The sequence below is a fragment of the Melospiza georgiana genome, chromosome 19, assembly GCF_028018845.1.
Source record: "Melospiza georgiana isolate bMelGeo1 chromosome 19, bMelGeo1.pri, whole genome shotgun sequence".
Lineage (NCBI taxonomy): Eukaryota > Metazoa > Chordata > Aves > Passeriformes > Passerellidae > Melospiza > Melospiza georgiana.
This window is the reverse complement of record NC_080448.1, coordinates 6,972,245-6,987,896: the sequence shown is the minus strand read 5'-3', so window position 1 is coordinate 6,987,896 and position 15,652 is coordinate 6,972,245. Positions and strand designations below refer to the sequence as shown.

The 15,652-nt window shown below is 47.6% G+C and overlaps 1 protein-coding gene across 7 annotated transcripts in view; it reads right to left on the bottom strand.

Annotated features, from left to right (window-relative positions):
* The window catches only part of CUX1 (cut like homeobox 1), a 274,393-nt gene extending 270,138 nt beyond the window's left edge, over positions 1-4,255 (bottom strand). For 6 of the 7 annotated variants that reach the window (XM_058037677.1, XM_058037671.1, XM_058037673.1 and 3 more), the window contains exon 1: positions 4,124-4,255. In XM_058037677.1, the coding sequence (XP_057893660.1) occupies positions 4,124-4,186 (63 nt within the window). In that variant the 5' untranslated portion in view covers positions 4,187-4,255. Of the gene's footprint in view, positions 1-2,715; positions 2,786-4,123 lie in introns of those variants that run through there. The other variant, XM_058037672.1, reaches the window with a different exon arrangement.
* Positions 4,256-15,652: the final 11,397 nt, after the last annotated feature.

Here is a 15,652-nt window from a genome sequence, read left to right as displayed (position 1 = left end):
TTACAACTTAGTTTTCCAGATTTTGTTGCAGATTTTTTAAGATCAATGGTTTACCCTAAGCAATTAGTCACAGCCTGCACAGAACTAATATTCTATCCTTACTTTAATCATATATGATGCAATACCAGGATGAGATTTTTAAAAACAAACACATTAGCAAGATTTGCCTTTAGATTTTCACTCCTCAGCTTGATGGTAACAAGTTCTGTCATTCTGCTCAAAAGCAATAAGAAACTGTACTTTTTACCAGAATGTGAGCCTGTCCTAAAAAGCTACAATGACATTTTGAGAACTTGTGTTTATTGTCAAAATAACTACAGATAGTTCAAGTTTTCAAAGGGTATTAACTTCTTCCATTTGTCCTCAGAGCTGTGGCTCAAGCAAGACTTACTCCTGCTGGTCAGAGAGACCAGCTGCCTCCTCTGATACTGATATATACACCCATATTCAGAAATATTCAGCAAGCTGTCAAGGAGAGCTGCGTGCTGTGCCCACGGGAACACAACGCTCCCTTTCCTGTTCCCCAGCAAAAGGTTGTTTTTAGAGTGAAGGTGATGGGGACACCAAAAACTACAAACAAACCAGGACCATGGAACAGCAGGTTACCTTCACGCTGCTGATCCGATTCCAATCACACAGCTGCTCCCAGACAGGACGTGCAGCTCTAACTGGAGGGCAGCAGCATTCCTCCAGTGATTTCACCTGCTTTTACTGCCACAGTACTCACTGCTTGCGAGGGGCTGCTTTCTCTGAGCACTGCAACTCCCTCCCCATCAAACACGGGTCAATTTACCACCACACAGCACACTGAGGCAGCGATGCCATGCCTATCCCAGTTTCTTTAGGATCATGCCAACCCTTACTGCAGAAAAGGGTTAATGTTCAGCTGTGTGCCTCGCAGGTACAGTCTCCAGTGAAAAACTCCGTTTGATACCTGTAGGAAGCTGCCATTTTTGCATCTCATATTCCATTTGTGAACAGACCTTTTTGTTCTTTAATCCAAGTTGTGAATTATTTAATCCTGTCTCCAACACTTGAAACATCTTTCCTTATAAACAAGGGGTTATTTAGCGAAAGGAAATAAATAATTTAAAAAGTCAGACCCTAAAGTGTTCCTGGCTCTGTTTTTAATTAATATTGATACAATCTGGAGAAACCTGCTGCTTAATATTACAAGGCAGGTCGAAGCTCATCAACAGTTAAACATCTCCTCCTAAGAGAAGGTGGAAGAGGAAGTTGGGAGCAGGCGGGTGCCAGCGCTCCGGGACTGCCCAGTCCCAGCTCCTCACAACTTTCTCATGCACACAGAGCTTCAAAGCCCTCACACCCCGAGCTGGAGTTCTGCAGGGCTCAGGTGGAATTGTGTTAAGCATAAATCCTCCAGGCTTTCATGCTGGAACAGAGCGTACGCAGAAGTATTTTTATTTTCTACAATTCCACGCTCGAAATGCGTCAGCGCAAGCGAAGGACGGGGACGGAGGGAGGCATGGACACTTCTGTGGGACTGAACTTCATCCCTGGGAATGATAGTTTTTACAGCACATTGCTTCATCTGCAAGTGGGAGTAAATATTACGCTACTTCTTGGTGCAGATGGGTGGGTAAAAAAATAAATTTAAAAACCCGCTAATTTGAAACAAATTAACTATTCTGCATAGGGAGGAAGGTATTCTCTCCCTTCCCCGGTCACTCCAGGGCTCTCTGCAGACGGAGTGCATGCAGAGTTAACAAACTCTGTGCTGCTCAACCTGCCAACAGGTGAACAGCCTCAATCCGCAGCACGGGTAAATAATCACCAGTCCTCAAAAGCAGGTAATGAATATTGTTCAAACAACTCTAAGCTGGCGTTACCAGAATGCTTCAAAGGAGAAGCTACAAGCTGTTCAAGTCAGACTGTCACATTTAGTCTGCAAAAACGAGATTAAGGTTTGTACAGTGATACTCCACAACAGGTTTTACAGTATGCACAGAAATTAAATTATGATAAAAGTGAGCTATTTTTTACTAAAAACAGAATAGAACAATCTATCAAAATGCCATTTGGCTGTGTTCATTACATTTTAGAATTTAATTTACATGATAGATACTTTAGCATAATATGTTTTAATCAATAAGCATTTCCAAAGGCTTTATTTTTATAGGCAATATTTAGACTTGTTCACCGTTAAATGTAACGCCACAGCAGCAATGTTCGGAGCGTTTATTTTCCTATGCTAAGCAAGTACAGCCACACGAACACAGAGGCAAAAGCAAAAGTCCACAATTAGAGATGTCAGACCTTGTTTAACTACATCTTAATTTAATCCATTTTATTTTATACAATTCTACATCTGGATCTCATTTTCTGTATTCCTGTAGGTATTCCGGGTCACTATTAAGAACCCTTTCAAGTTAGCAAAGTTCAGCCAAGTCTACCTTAATCCAAAACCTTTAAAAGAAACAATAAAACGCGAAAGGGGCTGGAAGACAACAGAGAAACCTGAAACAAAACGCTACTTTACCCCACCTCCTAATGCACCTGAAAGTCGGAAGGGACCGGCCTCCCAGCACAGATCCCACGCAGCACTTCCCCTTTCGGGGGCTGCTGGGGTGGGAGTTTTGAATATTATATATATAAATATATACGATATCGCTCCCGCACGCCCGGCCGAGGGGAAGGGAGGGCGGCAGGACCCGGGTCCCGCTGCCGGCCCCCTGCGAGCATCCATCCCCTCACCTCCAGCGGGAATGCGGCTCTGCCCAGCATCAGCGCACCACCATCCCTCCGCCTGCCGCAGCCTCCGGCCGGCTCCACCGCCGCCTCCGCGGGGGCCAGGGTGGGCAGCCGCCGGCTTTCGAGCCAATTTATTTAAACGGGAGGCAGCGGCGGGTTCGGAGAGGCAGGGCAGCGCCTTCCTGCGCCAATCAACTGGGAGACACGCGTGTTGCAATCCCATTCACGGCGGGAGCAGCACCGATACAGCGTCTGACAACCCCCCCCGGCCCGCCCCGGCCTTATCTGTAGCCCGGCAACTCAATTAAACCGTGGGGCCGCAATTCCCCCGGGGACGCTCCCCCGGGGCAGGGGGAGGGAGCCCGGTCTGCGAGGACTTTCCCTCGCAGGAAACGGCACTCCTGGGCTCTCCCGAGCCAGCACAGTAAAGCATCAATATTCCGCTCATCTGTCAGATCCTGGACAGCAGGAGAGGCTGGAGAGCCCGTGAATTATGTAACGTGCCCTCCCGCCGCCGCGGGGAGATGCGGCCGCGATGCCCCCCGCCGGCCGGGACGCCCCCGCGCCCCTCCCCGCGCCCGGCGCTGCCGCTGCCCTCCCGAGCCGCCCTCTCCGCGCACCGGGCGCTCGCCCCTTCCCACCCACCCCGCGGGACCCTCCGCCGCTCACTCCCTCCCTCCTTGCCGGTGTCCCCGCGTCCCCTCCCCTGGCGGCCCGGCGCGGTGCCCGCGGCGGTCGCAGGGCGGCGGCCGGAGCCCCGCGCCCGGCGGAGCGGAGCGGAGCAGAGCGGAGCGAGGGCCGGCACCCCGCGGCGGCGGCGGGGAGCGCCCGCCCGCCCGGCCGGCACCACAGCGCCCCCAGCCCCCGCCGCTCCGCGCCTGCACCGCCAGCCCGCCCGGCGCCCCCACACAAAGTCCCAGCACTCGGTAAACTTTCCCCGGCTCCCGGCGGAGGAAAAGCGGCGGGGACGCGGCGGCGGGAAGGGGGCAGGCGGCGGGGAGGGAGAGGGAGGAGGCGGGCGGGGGATGAGCGGCGGCCGCCGGAGTCCCGCCGCGCCCGCCGCCCCGCACGGCCCCGCCGCCGGGGGGGAGCGCGGAGCGGGGAAAGAGCAGCCCGGGACGGAGCGGGCGAAGCGGCGGCAGCCCCGGCAGCGGCGGCTCCGGCGCCATCTTGGGCTGATCGATGAATTGAACAAAGAGGATCAATTTCCGATGGGGCCGGTGATCGATGGCGGGGGGGGCGGAGGGAGCGGAGCGCCGCGGCCGGGCGGAGCGGGGGGTTCCCTTTAGGCGGCGCGGGCCGGCAGCGGGAGGAGGAGGGGGAGGCCGGGCCCGAGGGAAGGCGGAGAAGGGAGGGAGGGGGGGGGTCCGGCGGCGCGGCCCGGCCGGTGCGGCGAGCGGGGGAGCCTGACCTGCAGCTGCTGTAAATCAAAGCGCTTCCAATATTGAAACATCGATCCCACATTGGCCGCCATCTTGAGACATATTGAGACAGAGTGAGCGGCTGATAGAGAGAGAGGGGCTGGAGTTCAGGAGCCGGGAGGGAGGGGGAGGGAGGGAGGGAGGGAGAGAGGGAGGGAGCCGGCGGGAGGGGGGAGGAGGGGCGGGGGGGCAAGGGGAGGGAGGCGGGCAGGGAGCGCCCAAATCCCGGCCTGGAGCCCGCCCGGAACACGGACTCAGCCCGCGCGCTCCCGTGGGGGGGGGGGGGGTGTGGAGGGGGCGCCGCGGGCGCGCGCTCACGGCGACCCCGCGCCCGCGGGGAGGGTGCGCGGGACACGCGGGGACAGCGCGCGGCCGTGCGGGGACAAGCGCGCGGAGCGCGGCCGCGCCGCGCGGGGGAACGCGGGGACAGCGGCGCGGGGCGGGGGAACGCGGGGACAGCGGCGCGGGGGGACGCGGCACCGCGGGGATGCGGGCACGGCCGGGCAGCGCGGGGCGACGCGGGGATGCCGGACCCGCGGGATGCGCGGCGGTGCGGGGACAGCCGCGCGGTGCGGGAGGGGTGCGGGCTCACGGCAGCGCATCGCCCGGCCAATGGTGCCCGGAGCGGCGGCGCCGGGGGAGCCCGCACGGGGAGACGCGGGGCTAAAATTAGCCAAGTGCAGAGAGTTTAGGGGAAACAACAATGAAAAAGTGCATCGAGGGCAGCGGGTTGCCGGTGTCCGGGGCGGTCCGGGAGCGCCTGGAACGGGATTTCTTCAGCGCGGACAGGCGCTCCCTGCCAGGGCCGGTGCCGCCGGCCGCTGCCGATGGGACGCGGATCGCACGGAGGCTGGAAAATCAGATCCCAGCCCCGCGCAGGATAGTCATAGAAACGGAGATTAAAAGGATGGAATAACTTATTTTGTTCTGAACAATAATGTTGCTATAAATACGAACATTTTCCTTGTTCCCTTCCTGAAAAGCCCAGAACATTTTAGCAGGCTCATCTAACAAAAAAAAAAAACAAACCACCCTGCAGATACCTTGCACCCCTCGAAATCATTCCCTGTTTTTACTGGGAAATGGGCAAACCCACGGTCTGTACCTGTCCCCTCTGGAATCAATAAACTGTACGGTATTTTTCTGAACACAGCTACTTTTGCTGATTTGCACTTCCTCTGTAAAAGGAAAATATCTCTTCCCCCCCAAGTGAGCGATTGTAGATTTTTTCTCAAATTGTATTTGATCACCGAGTGAATTTAGTGCTCGCTCAAGTCCGTGGGCTGACTGCTTGGAAATGGCTCTGCCTGTCTTTGGAGAAGTTACGGCAGAGGCAGCAGAGACAGCGGCAGAGCAATTGCCACAGATTATTTCCCAATCTGCTGCCGGCCTCCTTTGGAAGAGCACCATCATTTCAGCCTCCATTTCCACTTTTTGCTGAGGCTGCTGCTTACAAAGATACTAATTGCGATGGCGGGTTTTATGTTAATGGGTTCCACGTAATGATCAGCCCGGCGACTCCAGACCTTCAGATTGTTGGTTGGCTGTGCTGGGAATAAAACTAATGGCATTTGGTTATGAAAATGTCAGACCTCTACGTGGTGATCTAAACTGGGGGCCCAATGAGACCGAAATCCAAGAGCCTCCCCACGATTGCCGGGGGCTGGACCCAGGGATGCCCTTGGAGAAGGAAATTCCTCCTCCCCCAGAAGTGCCATGCTTTGAGGGAGGGCAGCTCCTTGCTGGGATGATGCTGGAGAGGATTGGGGTGCCCGGCTGGGGTACCCCCTGCTCTGGGGACGGGGTGTGGGGTGCTCGGAGCGACAGCCGGGGATGGAGCTGCGCGAGCCTCCGAATTCTGACTAACGCCGTAACCGGTTTGGTAGCTCTAAAATAGGATTTTAATCCTGGGAAGCATCATTTCACATTCCAGTGATCTAATCAAAATCCTTTCCTCTAATCTCTCCATGGTCCCCCCTTTCTAGATGAAAGAGGCTGGAGTTCCTGTCTTCACCCTTTCTCCGCTGCCTCCCTGTTCTACCAGTCTGTTCTGTGTCCAGGCAACTGCAAAAAGACATTTCAAAGGCTCCTGCCGTGCCATGTAGATGTTTTCTCTTGTTAGTTTGGACTGCAGGTGTGTAAGCCTCAAGGATGAAGTATCGTGGTGCTGTTTTAGGTTCGGGGCACACAGTCGTGGCACAATAAATCACATAGGAACGCTCCGCTTTGAACGCGCGCGCACAGAAAAGGGAAAAGAAAAAAGCATCTGACCTGAATCATTTTCTGGAAACACATCTGGTTAAAATCCAAAGTTTTAAATTGAGTAATATTTTAAAATACATTTGGTAGGTATTAAATTACAGTGTTATATCTGGTAATATTTATGATACTAATGTGTTAAGCGGAGGTTTATATCTGTCAAGAAATATGAATGATTGTCATATGGGCTAACAAATGAATCCTGATATAAATAACATTTTATGATATTTTTAACATTATTGTAGTCTTTTTTTTTTACAGAAGTTACATTATTGCCAATTTGAAATAAAAGCTCTGTGGCTGCATACCAAAGCTTTTAGCTATGTAATTTTGAATAAGTATAAAGCTGTACGGCTGATTTGGGGAATTACTGAGAAACCTTAACTCTGCTGGAAGACAAATGCTGAGCACCTATAATTCCTATTGTCTTCCATGCAGGATCAAGTCCCTCGTTTGCCATTTTGTGTGGCAGCAAGCCCAAGGAAATCTTGCTTGACAGCTCTGTTTTCTCAAAGTGCTGCGTTTCTTCGGGCTGGATTCTGCAAAGATCCTGCAGGCTACAGAGCTCTTTGGAGCAAGTGATAATGTGCTTTGTGTTCCTGCTGAAATGTACCTGTGTACAGTGGGAGAGGGAGCTTGGAAAACTGGGTGTACCTTGGCAAGAAGATGGTTAGAATAAAGTTTTCTTGGATTTTTATGTTTTGAGGAATCATTCTCATCTGTTCGTTTGAGGAAGGTTTTTGTAAAGTTGGATTTGATCTGTGTAAATGCTAACTTCTTTCAATGGGCACTAATAGAGCATTGAAAAAGGAAGCACAGTGGATTTGAAGTTTAAATTTCAAATGGTGGCAGCAACTAGTACTACTTGATCCAAAATAATTTTAAGTATGTTGTACAGATTTCTTTTGGGGAATTGGGTGAAAATCACATTAAATTTTTTTGCCTATTAATGTCATAAGATCTCACTGATACAGCTCTTTAATGAACATATTTGCACTTTGGACCATCACAGAAAATTATTCTTGTGATTCTTAATGTCATCATCTGGAATACTGAGGAAAATGGATCTTTAGTCCAAAGGTCCCAAACTCTTGGGAACAGTTCCCTAGCACAGCTGCTCCCCTGGGCATCAGTCTGCATTCATGAGGATATTTTGGACAATGAGTCCAGTATTGATCACTACACTTGGGTTTCTCTTTGCCTTAATGAACCTGGTTGATTTTCTTGGCCAGGACACTGAAAGATGAGGTGCTGCTTCTCCAGCACCTGTAACTTTTGGATCTCTTCTCTAAGGATTCTTATGTTTTTTTTTCTTCTCATTTTCATATAAAGTGACTCCCAAATTTTTATCAGTGCCCCTAAAAGAATTCCTCCACAGCCTTCTCTGTACCCCTGTCTGCTCCTTCCCTCCTCACTTCATCTTATCTTTGCATTTTCTTCAGCTGATTCTTGTCCCTGGCTGCCTGTGCCTGCTGGAAAGAAGCTCCTCATCCCAAAATCCCAGCCCTCTCCACTGTGGAAGTGCCCTTCTGTTCACCTTAAATTGGATTTGGGATATCCTTTACTGCTCTGTGCCATTGCACAGCGAGATTCCACAGGGATGGCAGGAAACAGAGACAGCCAAACAGATAATTTATGTTCCTGGGAGATTTAGTCCAAATTAAGATCAAAACTCATATATGTCTTCCAAATCACAGATTTTTTTTTCCCAATTATTGTCAATGACTCTAATTCTGCTTGATTTATATCCCTGGTAGTAGCCAGAGGTTTTGCAGCACATAAATTGCCTGAGGGTTTGGCCACTGATGTGGATGCTGTGACATGTAGAAGCTCAGGAAAGCCCCTGAGCAGGAAATGGTTGGAAACAGGGAAAATAGCAGGGAGAAGTGTCCCCCATGCCTGCACATGATTATCTGAGTGTCCAGCTGTGGTGCTCAGCTGGATGGACCCTTGTTTTCTCAACCAACATGGCAATTCCCACTTTTTTTGGTAAATTGGGAAAGTTTTAGCAGAAATCATATAGATGGCAGCACACATGATCTAAACACAAAATCTTGTGATTTCTGTTAGCCTGTGAGCACTGCACAGCCACAGATGCACTCTGGCAGGTGGAAGAGAAGAAAGCAATTCTCACAGAGGGCAGGGAAAGCAGCCACAATTAAAAGCAAAGTAAATTTGCTTGGTGTGGTTACTTGCTGGTTAACTCTGCAGACATTTATGAGGATCCAGCATAACCCACAACAGACCTTCCTTGGGGATTTGTGGATTAACCCACACCAACACAAACATGGCACTGCTGGGGTGTCTCTGCATGTGCAGCAGGACTCACTGAAGACCCCAAAAGAGCTCCCACAATATTTCTCTCAAACAGCTGCTTTTCTCACCAAATGTTCCGTCCAGATGTGTGGTGGTGTTTTGGCCAACATGTGGAACAGCAGAAAGAATTAGAGGAGGAACGGATCTATTGGGTTCTGCATTCCCTGGAGCTGGAGAGAGTAAATTTGATACTGATTTCTCTCAGGGTATGGTTCACCCCAGTTTTAATCCTTGTCTTCTCATCCTCTATCCCATGCACAGGATGGTACCAGAGCCAGGATTTTGTTGGATGGGAGGCACATCCAGCAGCACTCTTCTCTTTGACTTAGGCTGGTCTTGATTTGGGAATTCAGCTTTTCTGCCCCCTAAAGGGATCAGCAGACAAGTTAGTAGGTTATGTTCCCAGGAAAAAAATTCCCACCTTTTTTCTCACTTGAAAACTTTCATATTTCTTACTTTTTACTGGTTTCTCTTAGAGGTTTGGGGGTTGGGTTTTGCACATCCTTTTTTTTTTTTTTTTTTTTTTGGTGGTATTTAACTTTCGCTGTTCCTATCATGAACCCTCACCCACTTCATGCAGCCACTTCCTCACTTCAGGTTCTGGCTGTTCCCCTCTCCCTCCCTGCTCAGGTCCATTTTGACCATGCTTTTCCTCCACTAACTCTGTCCCAGATAGGTATTTCCCAGTTTCTGCTGAATCTTCAGCTCCAGCATTCCACATTTTACTTTAGAAGGTTGCATTATTATTTTAAAAACCTTTTTTTGTTCTGAACCTCACCTGGGCTTATTCTGTTTGTTTGTGCCGCCCTGGCAGTGGCAGGGGAGCTGGTTTGGTGGCTGTGGCTGGGGACAGCAGCTGTGGCTGCTGCTGGCACGGGGCTCTTCGTGACATGGAAGGGTCCTGGATCCTCCCTCAGTTTCTCCATTCCGTGCAGCACCAGTGGGCACGGGGAGATCCAAATCTCGTGGTGGCTGTGGGGCACCTCGAGGGCTGCAGGGTAAAGGAGGAGGAGGAGGAGAAGTACAGATAAAGCAGCTCAGAGCTGCTCCCTCACCTCCAGTTCCCCTTTCCTTCCCTTCCACAGAAGTGCTGAGTGCAGAGCTGAGCTGCCCTGGCAAAGAAAAGAGAAGAAAGGTTTTTCTTTCACTTTCCAAACACCAACACTTCACGTGGGACGGAAGAAGGGAACATCCCTCTGCTCCTCTCCTCCAGCTGGGCTTTCTGCTCCCATTGTCCCCCCACAATGGGTGGTCATGTCCCCCATGGGCACCTGAATTGCCATCTGAATTGTGGTGGTTTGGGTGTCTGAGGTGGTTTGTCCTCCCATAATGAGGGTGAGGTTTCATTTGGGGAAGCACATCTTTTCTTAGAAATGAGAGCACTGTGACTGACTTAGCACAACTGTGATTTTCTGCAAACACAACTGTGTTTGGGGTGGTTGCATGCGAATGCTGGGGAAGGAGAAACAGTAATTCTGAATTAATGCACAAAGGGAGAAAATAGACTCCCTCAGAGGAAGCCCTGAGTTCACTGCAGCTGCCACACACTGGCAAAACTGATGCTGTGTCCCACAGGAAACATTTCAGTGTGGAGAACCTCCTGTTTGAAGAGATCGTACCTGTGCCTGTTGTGACACATGAGTGAGCCAAAGTGCTTGGGGGAGCACATCAATCCATTCTTTCTTTAGCAACATGTATGAAATAAATTGGGTTTTTCTCCCCCTGGTGTTGCATCATTTCCTATTTGGTGTCCAGATGGTGACAAATTACCAAACAGGGAAAAAAAAAAATATCCATATAGTATTTTGTATTTAAACATTACCTTCTTCTTTGGAATAAAGAGATCCAGTTTTATTCTGGCCATGATTCTCCACATTTATGTGCTGGCCCTTGTCTGCATCTGCTTGGCATTATCCTGGATTGGGGCTTTAACCTGCTATGAATCCAAAGAAATTATACAGAATTGATGGGATCAGTGTGAATTTCCAGGGGTGTAGGCTAGTGCAGACTCCATCCTATTAATCTTATTGTGTTCTTTCTGTAAATAACAAGCTGGATTCAGCCCAACAAGAGTAAAACAAATTGGAAGCATTCATAAAGAGAAGTAAATGGCTTTAAGATGTAAGAATAACGTATTTGTGGGTTGTCTCCAAGAATCCACTTTTTAAAGGTACCAAAGCACACACAAAACTTTAGTTTAATGTGTTCTTAAGTGGCTGCTGTGTGGGGCTGGCTGCTGAAGCAGGGCCATGGGCATAAGACCTGCTTTCATGAAGGGATTATATAAAAAAGCAAAAACTGCAAGAAGGAGAAAAATGTTCAAGGGCAGCCAACCTGGAGGAAACAAATATAATTTAGTTGTGTGAAGTGTTTATAAATGCAGTTTATGAACATGTATGAAGGAGTAATTTTTTACTTTTCAGACTGCAACTGTAACACAGAAAATAAACAATTGCTTATTTGTCCTTTTCAGGGACTTTTAGAGAATACTTTCCAGTTTGGCTGTGTATTTTGACCTGCTTTTTCCTGTTTAATAGCTTGTTATTCTGTTGATTATTTCAGATTAGCTTTTTGTGTGTGCTCTTCTTTATTTGTGATTGATAGGAAAACATTTGCATGGTTTATGTGAAAATGGAAATTGATTTTAAATTTTGTTCAAAGTTTCAGACTTCTACATGCATGGGCTACCAAATCTGATCTATCAGTCTCACTCCTTGGTTTTCTTGCATCATCAGAATAAATGTGAAATGACACAGAATGCCTGGAATTGCAATAATGCAGTGAAACAGAACTGACTATCAAGCTTCATATATAGATTAGATTAATGCATAAATCTAATTTGATATTTTACATTACTGAGCTAATATTTTACAGATGTAATGCCAAGTTGTTAAGTAAATGAAAATCACGGAGAGTCCAATTCTGAAAGGATTACTCAGGCAAAAATCCCTGCAGTCACAGGGAGTATTGCCTGAACGAAGTCTGCAAAATTAGAACTAGAGCCATATTCCCCAAACAGACAAGCAGATTTATCTGTGAGATCTGCCCAGGAGTTGAATTCTTGTAACAATGAAAGATATATAGGGAAAACGAGCAAGTAGGTAACCTGAAATATAAGGAGAGACTGATAAGATCTGAGCAAGCACTTGTGTGGTTGGTGATGTCAACAGGAGCCCAAGTTGTTTTAATAAACTTGTTCATAGTTGTCCTATAGTGTGTTTTATATACTGAAGTACATAGATCACGTAAGAGTTTAACAAGAAGAGGATTCATATTAAATTTGCACATAAAATACCTCCATGAAATATGTGAAATGCTTTTCTTTTTTTTATATGATTCCAATAAAACATCTATCATAAAACTCTGCCCTCCTGCTTCTTCACATCCAGTTTCAGCTGTTGCTTTGTGTTTAGACTTGGAGCTCATGACACTTGGCAGATATAATTGTGGGGCACTTCTAATTGGTGAGGAAAGACCCTGGCTCTGCTTGCTCACTGGGGGGGTATGAATCAGGAGGAACCCCACCGGAGCTGGTGAAATGTTGCATCTCTGCACGAGGCTGTGGGGCCAAGTGATATGAATGCTTGCAGCTCCTGTGGAACGTGCAGTCTCGTGGCTGTTTACAGCTGCTCAGGGTCTGCCCCATTGGCTGGGATGGAGCAAAGCCAGGGATGATTCCTGCCCTTTACCATGAGTTTTGCTCAGTGTTTTGCACTGTAAATTCTCCTGACTCTTGCTGCCAAGCTGGGCTCCCTCCTTCACAGTTTCATACTCCGAGTGTGAACTGATACTGGTGGAAATCCAAGGGTAAAAAAGTGGTGAATATAAAGCACAAATCTGTAGCCTGGGATCTAAGAGGAACAGCTTGACCACAGAGGAAGTTATTTGCACAAAAAGTATTCAAACAGATACGCACGGTTTACATGTGTTTAGTAAATCTTGTCTGAAAACTAGAACCAGCTGTATGGTGTGTGGAGGCCCTGAGCCCAGCCCCTCCTGAGCACTGCTTTCTACATGTGGATGATACATTTCCAGTCACTTTTTCCATCTTTTCATTTGGGGGCTGTTAGGGACTGAAACACGAGGAGAGTGATTTCCATCTCAGTCTGTGGTGCTTGTCAGCATCCTCAGGTATCTGTTCAGAACCCTTGGTTGGGGAAATATCCCCACCAAACCCTTCCCTCCTTCCTCCACCTGCAGCCCAGGTAGGGCACAGACCCCCTGTGGTAGCTCAGGGGGCTTGAAAGGAGCTTTTCATGCCAGGCTTGCCATGATCCCAGGGCATTATCCTGCATGACAGCAGCGAAATCGATGGAGCCACTCGGGTTCACTCCTAAATGAGAGATAAACCAGGCCTGAAAGCTAAATTTGCATGCCAGATTAAGAAAGTTGTAGATGCAAGCAAGATCTTTTTCCTTTTTTTCCCCCTTCTTTGTGTGTGTGTGTGTGTGTCTAACTATGCAACAAATTTTGTAGCTGAAATTTACATACTTCTTGATTCATGAAATTATGAGCAGCTGCTATTTTGCTACATTCTTAAATTGAAAAGGCAGCGAAGAAAAGAACAGACACATTAGGCAAACTCCATCTGCCCCTCATGTCTATCACTTCCCTTCACTCTCTCCTTTGCCAAACAGGATACAATGGCATAATCAGATGTCTTGGTTTGCCTGGGAGAGTCCCCAAATTCATATAGCTGTCGCCTAAGATGGGATTTTTGTTTTCCAGACAACCTCTTGACATGGTCTCTTGTTCCCCCCCTGAAACGTGGATACATATTTACAGAGGAAACAGCAGAGCACAAAAGAGCTACAGGGAGAGAATAACCTTCAAGATGGTTTACAGGCTTTTGGAGGTTCCTGGAAGTCTTCAGAGATCATCTTAGGGTCCTAAGGGTCACTGAGAATTAAGAAGCTTTCCTATTTTATTTTTTTTTTCTCCCATCTTTTTATTCAAATTACAGCATGGAAAGATTTTGGGGTGAGAGGGTAAAAATACAGGATTCATGAATATAACAAATGGGGTCCACTGCCACCCTTTGCCGTGAATCTGAGCAAATCCAATCCACAGGTAGCTCCATGCTTGGAGAGAGGAGCTCTCTTTGGAGATGAGAACTTCCATTCTAGAAGTCTGCCCTTACTTCACACCAAATGCCACTTTACAGATTACAACACTACATTTCATCACGATGCAAACGTTCTAATTTTCCAATTTTGAATTAAAAGATGGAAGCTCAAAATTTTAGACCTATTTAACACCTGGTTAAACACTTAACAAACTAGTAACAGCTGAGTGCATCCCTGTTAAGTGGAGTTTTTTCCTTTTTGTTGCCCCACTTAAGAAACAGTCATTGTCATTCAGTCTCATTAACATAAATAGGTTCCCTAGGAGATGTCCCATTAAAGTGGCCATCCCTATTAAGCATGTCCCAATTAAGTAGTGTTTATTGTATGGCAGGTTCCAGACCTCAAAGCAGAATAATTTTCAGTTCCTAGAGGGAAAAAAATAAGTCAAAGAAATTACATATTTAAAAAAGGCTTAAATTGATACAAACTGATAAGAGCCCAAAAATGAAAAATGAGGGCTGACACTTCAGCCTTTTGTTTACCCTGTAATGCTGCTTTTCTGGTTTTGAGTTAAGAATGTAGCCTACACCCTAACTATGAATTTCTTGGCTTTGATTTGATTGTGTCATAACTTAATGTTTTATGACTTACAATCACATTAGTCATAGGAGTCACTCAAGTTTAGAGATGATGGAAAAGACATAGGGGATGGACAAATCCATACTGGGGAATAGTCTTGTGACTGAAGCAGTGGGCTGGGACCGAGCTCACTGTCCAGGCCTGTGCCAAACGGTTCTGCCTCACTGAGAGCACAACTGAGGCTCTGCTCACAGCACTATTTACATACCTGAACAGACATTTCAATATTATTTTGTGTGCTCCTGTGCATACATAATCTATTTTGCTCTTAATCAAGGTGGATTTAAGTCGGGGGCTTATTCAAGGTGTTAAGAGACGAGCTCTGGAAAATCTTCCTGCGTTGGCTGGGGATGATACAACTCAGTGTCTGCTGCCAAAGGCTACCCCTTATCCCCCAAATTATATTAGTGTCAGCCACTTCAGCATAAAACCCAGGTCTTTAGCACAAACCTGCCTTCAAAGAGCTGAAATTACCTGCCTTGATTTTGTCTCAAAGCAGGGGAGAAGTGAGCAGGTTCTCCTGTCTGTGCCGTGTGACCTCCAGCACAGAGACCGAGCAGAGGAGGAGGAGGAGGAGGAGGAGGAAGAGGATTAGTGCCATCTTCAACAACTGAAGGGAGAGCAGCACATTTACACTTTCTGCCAGGGCGTTTGCACCTGCAGGAACAAGACATCCCTCGTGTAGCTTTATCCCAAATTAGACAACCTGTCCTTCCTCTGAGGAGAAGTTTGTACCTGGGTGGAGCTCAATAAATAAATAAAATAATATTCATGTTCCAGGGTCACAAACTGAAATCTCATCATGACAGGGCCTCCAGAATTTCCCTCAGTACAGGTAAAAATGGAAATGCAACAAAGCTTGTCAGAAAATGGAATTTGATGTGTACAGAGAGATGACTTCTCTGCATCACCTTATTTTGGTGTTTCAGAGAAACAGACAGTTTGAGTCGTGCCAACTTATTTTCTTTATTTAACAGAATCACAGAATCATTTAAGTTGGAAAAGAACTTTGAATCCAGGTGTAAACCCAACAGTGCCAAGCCCACCATTACACCATGTCCCTCAGCTCCATGCCTGGAAGCTTTCATGCTCCCCTGAAAAGCAATGTACACCTGTTAAATACTTTTCCTTGCTCTCAATAGTCACTTTTTTTTTTTTTAAGGAATTATCCCTGGAGTACAGTTTCATATCAAAAGATGTGATTTGCACAATGGTACACAAGTGGTTCACACATTTTAA